A 14518-nucleotide genomic window follows, 5' to 3' on the forward strand; every position below is an offset into this window, starting at 1 on the left:
GGGCATACTAAACACGACGACCTACAAGCGAACCATCATAATTCATGACCAAATCCAGATAGATAGCAGAATCATATCACAGACGATTCAAGCAATGATTGTTTTTCAAAACACAACTAGCCTACAACACATTATTTCATTGATGTCATCGAAGCACTCGTTACAACAGTAACAACTGTCTCAATTGAATCCGAGGACCCTTCTATGTTAGAACACCAGAGCTAGACGCGAAGAGCGTCTGACAAAATGAAAGTGCGCCTTCGTGTTCACAACACCTTAGCTCAGCGTGTGAAAGACGAGCTAGATCTTACCAGAAAGGCCAAGTCACCAAGCGACTGCGGATAATTGACTTTCCAAAATTAGAAATGGAATGACCTCGGACTTTATCCTATGGTGCACACTAAATATCTCTGGAAGCTGTGAACACCTGAGTGATGAGGCTGACTTTAGTATATAGGTCTCTGGTGTAGTCGACCTGAACAATTAGAAATACGATTTAGACCAACACTGGCATGATCAACAAGGGTTTAGGAGGAGGAAGCAGCATTGGATTTTAGATTATGTTGTTTAAAGTGTACCCGGAACGATTTTTTAAAGCTCAAACTTATATTGTTGGATTCCGACTTCTTGTCGGCAATATTCACCAAAGTCATCAACCTCAAATCTCATGTCCAGATCGTATTCAGACATGTTTGTGTTGCTACTGTTCACACTGTCCTCTATGTTAATAGCCACCATATCAGTTACTCCGTTAAACATGTGACGTCATAGACTGAAGAGTTCCAAATCAGCGACAGCGTGACTGACCGATACGCTGACTAGCAGTCGACCGACAGGTGCAAATCGCGTACTTCGATGTGCGATATCTCGGCACATGGCCAACCGATTTTTTTTATTCTTCTGTGGTGGTTACAAAGAATAACATATTTGAATATCGTTTTTCGTTCCGGGTACACTTAATGTACAAACCAACATAAATCTATCGTGTAGCGTTCTTGACCCAGCAGTTGTAAGAACATTTAATATTTGTGGTTATCAGGGAACATTATGGTCGTTTTGAAAGTGGAAATTTCAATTTAGTGGGCTATTAGTGTAGGTGTCAGCTTCTGTGTTCTAATAAAACCAAGTATTAACATTTTATTCCAGTTCGCTTTACAATATTGCAATGCAATTTCGCCTATGCTCGTTTTTTTTTCTTTTTAAAGATATATAGCAATGTTGTCAATCAATTTTAATTACTTTGCACAAAACTCCTATAATTACTATGTTTGGGCAATTTAGTTCATACTGTTTGGGAATGTTTAGTACATATTTACGAATGGACTGCAATAGGACGTTGTACTTTTTACCTCCAGCAAAGTTCGGGTATTGTAAAATGAATTTTCACTCGAAATTCATCACATGTTATCTCCTGTTCCCAATGTATCAAAAATGTACTTCCTGCTTTGGATATTTTATATCTAACATGTTATTATTAGCATATTGATGTATAGTTTTCTTTAAAAAAGAAATTACATTGTATCATTTCCGAAAACATATATATTTGCTTTATTCTTCGCACAAAAAGGGCGTTATATTCTTGGGTATGTACATGTTTGGACATAAATGCCTTTTTGTTAACATAGGCCTACAGAGCCCACCAATAACACATACAAACTATCGTATTTGCTTCTTTAGGACATTTTGAAACCCGATCTTTGTATTGCTCATTCCTATTAAGCACCAACGTTTTGCTTCGATATTTTTCCACGTGCAGTGTCTCTTTTCCCGTCTGCTGTTTTCATTCGGCAGTTTTCGTAATCATTATGTTAGTGGATGTTGTAAGGTTCTATGAATTATGTCAGGTTGACAAATGTGTAGTTGACGTTTTGTTCATATGTTCTTAGAGTTGGTAAGTCTCATACAAAAACACATAAGCGAACTGTATTCTTAAATATCAACTTAGAAATAGTTATTGACGATAAAGGACATGACACATAACAAATACATCCACAGTGATTCCGTTGTCATCATGTTTGTATGGCGGTGTCGCCGTGACCTAGATTTGTATGGCGGTGTTGTCGTGACCTAGATTTGTATGGCGATGTCGTCGTGACCTAGATTTGTATGGCGGTGTCGTCGTGACCTAGATTTGTATGGCGGTGTCATCGTGACCTAGATTTGTATGTCGGGTGTCGTCGTGACCTAGATTTGTATGGCGGTGTTATGGCGGTGTCGTCGTGACCTAGATTTGTATGGCGGTGTCGTCGTGACCTAGATTTGTATGGCGGTGTCATCGTGACCTAGATTTGTATGTCGGGTGTCGTCGTGACCTAGATTTGTATGTCGGGTGTCGTCGTGACCTAGATTTGTATGTCGGGTGTCGTTGTGACCTAGATTTGTATGGCGGGTGTCATCGTGACCTAGATTGTATGGCGGGTGTCGTCGTGACCTAGATTTGTATGGCGGGTGTCGTCGTGACCTAGATTTGTATGGCGGTGTCGTCGATCGATGAAGCAGAAGATGCTTACTCTTCCAGAATACCAGGTTATACTGTGACACTGTTCAATGGTTTGTGCACAAATCTATATATTTTTGTTTTATATTTTATCTGATCGTTTTACTGTACTGGCGGGGTTAATTAGACGTTGCGCCAGTCCTGTTAGGTTTTCTCCGTTTAAATTGGACGTTGAGTTATTGATTTTGTCACTTAATCCATATGAGGACATTTTACTAAGAAGCCTTTTACGCGGAATAGTATCAAATGCTTTTTGGAAGTTCATGTACTACAGCAAACCACACCACCATTACCTAACAGTTCGGTCAATTTATCTAAGACTTTTGAGACGTTGTAAGTTAATTAGTAGACGATCTACGTACGAGTCCTAGCAGGATCAAACAGCGCACGTGTCGGTATTTATTGGTAAATTCATATTTCAAAGTACTAATCCCTTGTGTGAATAATCCTTTAATTCATCCAGTAAATTCAATGTTGTAGGACGTGTATGTTTATCATAGGATGTTTTAGGACACTATAATTATTTTAGGATCATGTCGGACGTGTATGTTTATCATAGGATGTTTTAGGACATTATGATTATTTTAGGATCATGTCGGACGTGTATGTTTAGCATAGGATGTTTTAGGACATTATAATTATTTTAGGGTGGTGTCGGGCGTGTAGCTTTATTATAGGATGTTTTAGGACATTATGATTATTTTAGGATGATGTCGGACGTGTAGGTTTATTCTAGGATGTTTAAGACGTGTATATTTGTTTATTCCAGGTTGTTTTAAACCCACGCAGCTCAGCAACATTTCCCTACGGAAACCAAACCAAAGAAAAATTCTTCAGAAATGTTCGTGAGAATGGAGTCTGGAGGAAATTAAAGTCTGTCACTATATTCACAGGCGTCTACGTCTGGTTAGTATTTAACGGGAAAGAGAAATAAGTCCCCACTTTTGATAAAGTGGAATAGGGGCTAATATGTTGTCTATAAATACTGACCAGATCCAGACGCCTGTACTATATTCTGCCAAACTGAAATTGTTTGGTCATTTCTGTCGCATAGTCATGATGAATATTTCAACGTGTCAAAGCTTCTTGATTAATGTCTTTAAGACGTCAACAGAATGAACGTTTTCAACGGAAAACATATCTTAAGAAATCTATTGAAGAAATGTTCGTAAATACAAATGTAGGAATTCCTGGAGATGTGAAACCAGGATCTCATTATGATCGAGAATTCTTTGTTTGAACACTCCCCCTTGGTTTCTATATGTACCCATTCCTAAAGTTAGGCATCTCCAAGTCACCACTTTCTCCATCATTGTTCCAGAAATCATCATTTTTCTTTATCATTGTGTCTCAAATTAACATTTTCCCCAGTCATTGTGTCACAAATGATCAATTTTTCTGTCATTGTGTCACAAATGATCAATTTTTCTCCATCATTGTGTCACAAATAATCATTTTTTCTGTCATTGTCACAAATTATCAGTTTTTCTGTCATTGTCACAAATTATCATTTTAAACCTGACCAGTGATAAAAATAAAACACAAAGAGAATATCATTGTTGTAATTTAATTTTTACTTTGTTGTCTTTATGTACAATGACGACTGTTTAAACTCCTGGCCATAAAGGACATTAATGAACACAAATGAAAATGACATTAGTTTTCTCCTGCGTCCTTTTCTTCCTTAGTCCCAACCTCCAACCACAAGTGGCCTACATGCCTATGTGCTCTAACCTTCAACCTTAAGCAGCCTTTCATGTCGAAAACCTCCAACTACAATTTTTGGTTTTGGTTTTGTTTTTATTCAAAACAATTCAACTGTATGGTAAAATGAAGCAGGGCGGGTGATTATGCAGTTGACTGTCTATCAAGTGATCACTTAGAAAACCGAATCAGAGACAAGGAGAATGTTACCTGTGATTAGTTGATATCATCATACACAGGCAAAATGCCTTGTGATTGACTAAAAGATAGTATGTCCCTTTAAGTTCTCTTGTGATTGGATAACAAAGAATTGCTTCATAAAAGGTCTCTTGTGATTGGTTCAAAAGATGGTACGTTCATACAAGGTCTCTTGTGATTGGTTAAAATTACAGTACACACTGACAAAACTCCTTGTGATTGGCTAATGGGACTAAGGAAGAGCTGAAGCAGGAAGGTGTAAATTTATCACATTTAGCATTGCACCAAGTACACACCTACTCTCTCTGAAACTCTCCCATCCTAACATGAAATATCAACCTCTTCAAGTGTTCTGATACCATTAATTAGCACTATTACGTCATAAATCCAATACATTCAACCATCAAATACATCAAAAACAATACGCTTGTGGCATCTGTGAGCATTTAAAAAAAATCTCTTTTTTCAGAAATTATCTAGTTGGTATATCATGCTGATAACTTTATATGGACACATCATTGCCGTTACTGCCATTTGTCCATTTAGCTAAGAATGATGAACTAAAATGTTTAGACTGTACGGGGGAGATACAATATCTACCATGTTAAATAATTTTGTTAAACATCCTGGCTTTTTATACAATATACCAGTAAATATGAAAAGAAATGTTAGAACTCTCCATTTTTATTTTTACCTAGTTCTGTAAATATTTGATTTAAATTTATATCAAAACACTGTTGTTAGTTTTCAATTGGTTACTTCAGATTTTATTAAATTTTCTTCTTGATTCACACAAGATCATCACAATCTCGCATACAGGCATACAAATTCACACAAACACAAACATGCCCTATATACCATTTAAATCAGTCACTTGAACTCAGGAAGGGATGAGGAAGTCTGTCAACAATTTGAAGTTTTTTACATAAATGTTTTCAGAATATCACAGATTGCATTTAGAAAAAAAATAAAATAAAATCACATTTGATGGTTTACAATTACTTATAGCCTAGAAAACATTTTTATTTAAATGAATTGATCTCCAAATTCTATCAAATTAGATCTTCATAGAAGATAACCTATATGTATAAATGTTAAAACCCTATGGATTCCATGAGATTTTTCCCCGATGGAATAAAACTTTCCATAGAATCACACAGATTCACCAAGAGTTGACAGGTATTGACCCAAACATTTCCCGACAGAATTCCTCTCCCCTTCACCAAGTCCTCACCTGTCTCAATCTCGTGTACACATATCTATCTCACAACACCGACACACACTCCAATGTTGATTCATTCTGCCATACTCACTCGGCCGTCCGTTGCACGGGTACATCTACAAGATTTACATGGACCTCGGGCAGTAACATAAAATACGATAAATACAACATGATTTTTGGGACACATATGGATACCATTTCATATTTATAGTTTATTAAGTTAAAATAATGTTCAGGTTTTAACATCATTATACATATAGGATAATACTGAACAATGTTCTATTTACAGCTTATAACAAAATTAACTTAAGAAACAAATTTGGTGAAAATTCTCGTTTTTCAGAATAAAATAATGAAGAAAAATGAACATGGTGAGTTTTATATCGTTTTTGCACTGAGCATAAAGATACAATAATACAAAAAAACACATGAATCAATTAATATCTTATAAATGTTTTGTAATTTACCCTTAAAGATGGTTTGGGACGATGCCGGATACGACGGTAAGTGGCATCGGTCCCAGACCATAGTATATACGACCTAATACATACACGCATATTACTGATTACATGGTGTGTAACAACCGTTACAGACACATCTGTCTCATATATCGGCCTTAATATGACTCTCAATATCTAGTGGATTTCAATCAATACAAAACAAATCAATCACAGACTAACTTATAGCCAGATCAGGCGAAATAATACTGAAGGATGAAAAATTGTATTCACGTCTACGACTCATTACACAGGCTTTGTAAGGAAAAGGAAATGTTCAAATAAAAATTTATGAGATTTTTATGGTATGAGTATTTTCTTAAATCAATCCAAGATGATCAATTATTCCCCAGAAATATGTTTTGATTTGAGCTTAATCAACACAGGTAACTACCAGTAATTCACAATCTCTTTCCAAAACTTTTTTGCCAACATAAAAATTGAACAAAGGGAAATAACTCTTTATGATCAAGATATTTACCAAAATTCTGACTCGAAATGCTTGATAAGAAGACAAGAAAGACTGTGTATATGTTGTACCTTTCAGAAAATGTCTCAATAAAGACCTGTCCATAAGGACAACTAAATCATATTGATGTAAACAAATGTTGTTAGGTTTTGACACACTGATATACTAAGTATATATACACTTAGATTCAATAAGACAAAATCAAGAATTCAATTTTCAATTCCAGATCTCAAATTTGGCAGAGAACTAAACTTTGACAAATTCAGTCCAAACCATTGGCGACCAAAGCTATAGCCCAATATACACTTGAATCCTTATTATAAGATGAAAAAAGAGAACATTTGGAGCTGATGTGGGTAGAGTTTTCTGTGATCGGCCGTCTCTTCTAGTCGTTAAAAACAAATTTTTACCCTTCAGTTCATTCCATGCAATCTGTATACACAATTGAGTTAAATGAAGATATCTTCACTTAAATAAACAAAACTCATTATTTTGATTAGCAATTTTAACTTGTTTTAAATCCTTCTGTATCTATTTTTAGATTTAAATCCTTCCGTATCTATTTTTAGACAATGATTACTAGGAACCTTTGTCTTGGTGGCATGTTAATTAATGCTGGATATTTCGTAAATTTAGGAAAGTTTCTTAAAAAGCCAGTCATCCCTTACAGCAGTGAGCACGAAAAAATAAAATCTTGTAATCAAAACTTTAGAAATCTAGCTATCTTTAAGCTCAACAATTTTGAATAAACTTCTATCATTTTTTAACTTTCAATTTAAGAAAAAATACTCTTCATAAATTTTTCATCAGAAATTAATAAAGATAAAAATCTCGTCAAAGAAATACAGGAATCCAAATAGATCTGACTTTTTTTTTGTAGTATTTATATGAAGAAAAATTTATAAAGATTCTCATGTTCAGTCTACATTGTACTGTTGTAATATCGCTCACTGTGCTTCAAGGGGAGTAACTCTAGTAAGATTTTCACATTTGGCAGTTTACTGATGAATGAAATATTTGATTACCTATTACATAAAGTAACTATCCAATTGATACTTCATTTTTAAGATTATAAACACTGCAGTGTTTTCATTATTAAATATCACAAGAACATGTACCTATTTTTGATGCTCAGAGAAAAAGAAAAATCCTTTGGCAGTTTCTTCTCAATATAATTACAAACCATCACAACAAGATAGGCTCTTGTATGACAACTCTCTTGTGACAACAAAAATCCTGAGTATTTTGTTCAATGTTCAACTCCATCTTCCCCTCTAACCAACCTAGCGTCCATGGATTCAAACCATGCCTTCTAAGGGGCAGGAGTATGAAGTGTTTCATGAGTACATGAATGCCAGTTCCATACAGGTACAACTCAATTCTGGCTCAAATTCAACAAAACGAAAAAAAAAAAAAAAAAAAAAATCTTCTCGTTATTTTGTTACAATAATTAACACAAATTTAAATGCCACACTTTCGACAACATGATAACTTGAGGTGAGTTGGCATCGAAAAAACTTGTTTTGATACAAATTTGACAAACAAATCCATCTGCTGTGTCCATTTCACATAACGAGAAATTTGTGTCAGACACCATCACACCTGTCTGGGCAGTCGAGGTGTGCGGCGCGATCAGAAACATAAGTCCGAACAGGTGAACAATCTCCCCCAGTACTGTGGCTAGGGCTGTGACAATCACTCGGTACTTTACTGAACGTGGAAAATTCTATTGTTCCTTCTGAAATAACAAACAAGAAAAGAATAGGTTACTAAATATAAATACCAAGATGTCATTTTTTGCCATATTAAATATAATTATTAAAAAAGAAACAAAATGGTAATTTCAAAAGCTTATTATTATAGTATTATGTATTTGTGGACATATAATTACTCTCAGCCTCAGAAGCAAGTCCACAATATTTTTATGTAATGACCTCTGACTTTTATAGCCTTGAATGATGACAACTAAAATCTAATCAGGCATCAAACTTCATTCTGTGCCTTTATTGTGTGAATATGAACAAAAAATCAGCCTTCATTTTTGAACAATCATCAATTTTAATACGTAAGCTTGAGGATAAGTACAGGACTTCCAGTAGACTGTTGAGAGTATGTTTTTGACTCCCCCAAATCAGATTTGACTCTTGAAATGGAAGGAACAAGTCTATCTGATATATGTTTTGACCCTGTCTGAGAAATAGTGATATGACTTCAGAATTTGCTCGAAATCAAGGTCAACTGGATGCTTTGAAGTGGTTTCAATGTATCCTTGACCATCTTCTGCTCTAACGTTAACTTACCGTTGCTGCTGAGGTCTGTGTTCGTAGCTTGATCACGTGTCATCTGTTCCCGCGCCTGGGCTCTCCGTCGCCGCCGTTTCTGTTTGCCCACACTTTCCCCGTCCACACTATTCACAGTTGAACTGTCATATGAACTCCTCACAACACCTTCACCTTGAAGTTGATCACATGACCTAGCCAGCTGGTCACATGATCGATTCGAATTTGAATATCTCCCAGGGGAATCCGAGTGAAATTGGTCAAAACAGCTTGGTACATTACTGGAGTGAGGAGATGGGGGACAGGCCGGCGCCTCCCCACCCCCTAGGGAGTCTGGGCTCTGTAAGGGACATCCCTCGTCCCCGAGCGACCCTGACTGTTGTAAGCAGTTGTCTGCATGCTCCATACCTCGATGCATTGAACTGTCCATACTTCTGTTTATTTTATTAAAATTATTGTCACTACCCCCAGGGTGGTTTGGTACTGTCCCGTTGGGCATGAAACTGTTTGGAGGCTGTGGACGAGAAATGGAGGAAAGAATTATATACCCTGGCAAATCAAGAGAAAAGACAAATACAACAGTAATACTGTTTTATACATGTCTTATTTTGTTAGTTAAAAGATAATATTTATTAATAGTCAATTTCGCTTGTAACAAATTTCTGGGGTCAATAAAAAAGTTATTACTGGAGTTCATTACTTCCAATTCATAAAAGTAGGAAAGAAAATAAAGTCATAAAAGTAGGAAAGCAAATCAAGTCATAAATGTAGGAAAGCAAATCAAGTCATAAATGTAGGAAAGCAAATCAAGTCATAAATGTAGGAAAGCAAATCAAGTCATAAATGTAGGAAAGCAAATCAAGTCATAAATGTAGGAAAGCAAATCAAGTCATAAATGTAGGAAAGCAAATCAAGTCATAAATGTAGGAAAGCAAATCAAGTCATAAATGTAGGAAAGCAAATCAAGTCATAAATGTAGGAAAGCAAATCAAGTCATAAGTAGCTGCTTCATTGTAGTTATAGTTTCATTGCTCACAACTTTAATATTTTTTAATTTTACTACAGTCATTGAAAAACAGTATCATTTCTTAAGACATGTTATCTTTGTGTTGAACGAGACTTACCTGATAAGTGGTTGACACCCCATGGCCTCCATAGCCATTACTGAATGTATGGGGGTCCACATCCGTCAACGGATTCACACTTATGTTCATTTTTGTATAAGAATTCGGCACATGCCCATTGGCTACTGAGCCATTCAGTCCATTCACACCAGCGTATTTTTTACGTAAACTGTCCGCGTGAATTCGCTGAGCCGAATCTTGAAATTTACTTACTCTCATGTGGTCGTTCATAGCATCTGTAGTAAAACATAGAAAAATCGAAATTGATGACAATAAATCTTGTTAAGTTAATTTCCATCTTTCATAAATGTATCTATAGAGAATTTATTTAAAAAATGAACTTTACTTAAATTAAAAAACCAAAATACGCTGAAAGTAATGTAGTTCATATAAATAAATATATCTTAATCTATATTTTACAACCTATTTTGATTCAAAGACTTTTTAATTTATGGATAAAGATTCCTTCTTATATGAGGACAGAAACCTTCCCATCATCCTTCACTACAACAGAAGCTTTCCCATACTTCAATAATGTCAGAAACCTACCCATCATCCTTCGCTGCTGCCGTTGTTTCCACCAGCACATGAACATAAACACAATGAGGAATAACATCATAACTCCAAGTACGATTCCCAGAATCATATACAACATCTCACTACTAGACTTAGTGTTCGTCGGTATAGGACCGTCCACTTCCGAACTCGGCTGGGCAGCCTTTACGGGATTCTCCGGATCTGTTGATGGATTTCCTCCATTTCCTTCACCTGTTGGTGGCGGGAAAATCATAATCCCGCTACCACCTAACGTCCGCTTTACCACAGCATTGCTGAAGTCACTATTACCAGCGGCATTGAAGCTCTGAATTTTGATGGAGTATTCCGTATTTGGTTTGAGAGGAGAAAGAAGATAAGTACGGGCAGTTGGTTCCATCATTTGTACAGATTCATATTCGTCTTGAGAACTAAATGGCTTATAGTATAAGAAAAAGCCTTCTATTTGTGATGTCTTTACAGGCATGTACTGAAATAAGACAATAATACATATTTAGTTCACTTAATTCATAATGAAAAATACATTCTAATTTTAAACTTGTCATCAATCGTTGTGTACCGTCAAACATGTCATCAATTTTTGAGCACCCATAAATGTGTCATCGATTCTTCTGTACCTATTAAGCATGTCATCAATTTTTGTGTATCAAACTTTTAAATGTGTTGCAAATGCACAACTATTTTTGTTAGTGATAATGTGTAGCAAGTTTCATAAAAATTACGTTGGGAGGGTAAGGAGTATTACTTCAGACAAACTTCCATCTAAAGCTCAGTCATCCACAACATTCTGTCTACTTTGTTGTCAGTGGTAAAATAACTATGTGGCCAGACATGTAAAACTGACGACCAGGCTTGCCTACCTTCCATCGGACATTGAGTCCGTACTCCTGGATACTGTTGATAGACTCCTCACGCTCGTACTCCACCGGTTCCACCTTCACTATAGTTGGTCGGCCCTCCGGAGCACGCGGCTGTTTGAACTTTTTCACCATCAGTGTAAACTTTTTCGAGTTTGGACCAGCAGTGTTGTCGTTATTGGAGTAGACAGCCGCGATACGGAACTTGTACTGAGCTTCTGAAATTATGATAATTTAAAAATGGTGTCAAGAAGATAAACAGCACAGTGAATAGAATCCTAGCAAACAAACTACTATACTGTTTAAATAAGTGGACTAGGTCTGAATCGACTTGTAAGGGTCCATGTCTTGGCTAGTGTCAGAGTTGAGAGTTTTGTTTAGATTTCGCGTAATAAAGTAGAGTTAATTTGATATCTAGCTGGAAGTACATTATCAAATATTCCTAAAATATTCCATATAAGGCCATATATATATATATATATACATATGTTTCTCAGTCCCTGAAATTTTGTTTCTATTCAGGTATACAGCTAAGTAGACAAAACATCATATTTGAATTAAACAAAATATTTTCCTGATATTAGAGTATACAATCTCGACTGATAGTGTGGAAAATCTAAAGTGAAATTCCTTTTAGTTGGTGAAAAAGGAAACACTATCATTTGTATTTCAGGCCTAAATCCTACACAAACAATGTATCTTACCAGGCTTCAGGTTGGAGACCTCGTACATCCGTTGGTCGCCTGGAATTTCCTCGTCCTCAGTTTTCCACTGACTTTTCTTCGGTTTTATGATTTTGTATTGAACACGGAAGAAGACAATCTGTAGCCCGTCATTTTCGGGGACAGACCAGTTGAGTTTAACTGATTTATCGGACAGCTGACTGACATCCGGGGCAGTTGGGGGAACTAACCTATCCTTGGCTGAAAGATGGAAAAGACATCATGTTATTAGGATTTAACAATGATTTTATTTTATGAGATTCTTTTTTAAATTTCAATTTCAACAAATTATAACTTTTCATATGTCAGATGAATTGGACATCAGACCAGGCCTATATAAGAATTTTGTTGTATATACAACATTATATTTACATTATATATTGTATTATTTAGCAGATATCCAATGGTACAGGTAAGGGGAGGTAACTGCAAGTTAATTTATTTAACAAACACAAACTCACCAGCACTCTCATCATTTGGCGGCCTTCTGTTTGTTTTCTTGTCTTTCTTCCTATTTCCTCCTTCGTTTCTTGTTACGCCTATTTTTCCGCCTATTAGAATTATATTTTCCTCGTCCTCCACTATTTGAACCGACACCGTCTCCATCAGAGGGTATCACTGCTGTTTGGTCCTCATCATTGTCATCTCCGTCAGTGCCAGGTTCAGACTGACCTTTCACCTTCTACGTAAATGACGGCGTAGGCCACACCAATTTCATTGCTACACATACACTGATAGAGACCGCCATCTTCTGGTTTTATGTGTTTGATGGTGTGTGTTGTGGCTGGAGGAGGAAAAGAAAAATTGTTCACCATGAAAAGGCGGAGTTGATTTGTAATACAGGTGTCATCAAATGTCAAAAAATAAAAAAAATAAAATGAAAGACAATTGATTAATTTATAAGGTTACAACTGTGAAAAATTCACTAATCATTGGAAAATAGAATTTCAAATCAGTAAGCCTATGTCTTCTTTGTGGTTTTTGTGTTTGGCTAAAGGTGGCTTATCTATGACAAATGTTACACTTTGGCTGCGGATGATAGAATGTTTTCAGACTTATCTGAATTTCAGTGTATTATTTTGAATATTTGAATATTGTTTTAATATTGAAATGTGAGGGACTAATCAATAATCATTTGTGAACTTTCAAATATTTAAGTTCAAGTCTGAAGACATACATGTACAACCCCAAACCAAACACACAATACTTATGATGTACAACCCCAAACCAAACACACAATACTTACGACAAAACAGTTATAGATTGTAACGCTAGATCACAATATCTTACCTCCATTTTTGGCAGTCAGCACCTTTCCCATAGGTACAGCGTTGTGGTACCAGATGACCTGCATCTCTGGCGAGCCTGTGATCTCGCATCGTAGACGGACGGACTCGCTGGGGTTGATGGTGATGAACTGAGTCTCTGCCTGTACCCTGGGCGGCTCGAGGACCTCCAACATGATAGCCTTGTGTGTCTCCATACCAATACCGTTATTGGCTTTACAGGCGTAGGTCCCCATGTCCTCGTGTTGTACGTTCCAAATAAACAGGTGTCCTGTTAAAATACAACAAATTATCACATCACACTCTTTGAATAAATAAAGGGAGAGTGAGTATTTCTACATGGATTTATCTATGTATGTATAGACATAGACTGCCCCCTGTCTCTAGAATATTAAAATTATAACTAAAATTGTTCTTTATGATTTCGGACCCTAGGATATGTCTGATTCTAGAGTTTCAAACTAGGGGGAGATAATCTAGTATCAGAATTTAGCTTGGCAATTCTTAACAAACAACTAAGGGTCTGGTGGCCAACTAAGGGTCTGGTGGCCAGTCTAGTATAAACACGTTGTACTGTACCACCTTCATCTTCAAGAAGATTCAGAAAATAAACCCTGACTTCTCAATAATCAGCAAATCATTTTATCCCGTGATTTTTTTAACACTGCACATTGCGTCAATTTTCTTATTTCAGAGGCATTTATATTGACAGAGGCTTAACAGGATACCGCTCTGAAATCATACTTAGAAAATCTTCTAACAGTTTTCTCTTTGTTTTAGAGGTTTCGTGTCTTGTTAGTATTATACATAAATTCACTGCAGTTAGATCCATGAACCAGAGTTGTTGATGATATTTCCCTGTAAAAGTTACCTCCCTTTCATTGCTTTTCATTTAAGTACATACAAATTTATTTCTGAAATATGTTCTAAATACAAACTGCTGTAAACCTTTTCATTTTAATGGTCTTTAATAATTTTAACAATGATCATATTTTTAGACTTTTCTTAAAATTAGATTCCTGTCAATTTAAAATTTGCCTTAAATGGGAAAAGGATTTTGTTACATCAAACACCATAAAAAAAACAATAATAAACATCATAAAATGAA

The 14518-nt window shown here is 35.9% G+C and overlaps 1 protein-coding gene across 1 annotated transcript in view; it reads right to left on the reverse strand.

The window, feature by feature from the left end:
• Positions 1-4050: 4050 nt before the first annotated feature.
• Positions 4051-14518, reverse strand: part of LOC117340481 (cell adhesion molecule-related/down-regulated by oncogenes-like) — a 177897-nt gene continuing 167429 nt past the window's right edge. The window contains exons 8-16 of the mRNA XM_033902240.1: positions 13415-13681; positions 12790-12908; positions 12586-12739; positions 12107-12325; positions 11406-11620; positions 10540-11014; positions 9991-10226; positions 8888-9380; positions 4051-8325 (exon numbers count right to left, since the gene is read on the reverse strand). Coding sequence (XP_033758131.1) covers positions 8174-8325; positions 8888-9380; positions 9991-10226; positions 10540-11014; positions 11406-11620; positions 12107-12325; positions 12586-12739; positions 12790-12908; positions 13415-13681 — 2330 coding nt within the window. The 3' untranslated portion in view covers positions 4051-8173. The remainder of the gene's footprint in view (positions 8326-8887; positions 9381-9990; positions 10227-10539; positions 11015-11405; positions 11621-12106; positions 12326-12585; positions 12740-12789; positions 12909-13414; positions 13682-14518) is intronic.

This window comes from Pecten maximus, chromosome 13, assembly GCF_902652985.1.
Source record: "Pecten maximus chromosome 13, xPecMax1.1, whole genome shotgun sequence".
Classification (NCBI taxonomy): domain Eukaryota; kingdom Metazoa; phylum Mollusca; class Bivalvia; order Pectinida; family Pectinidae; genus Pecten; species Pecten maximus.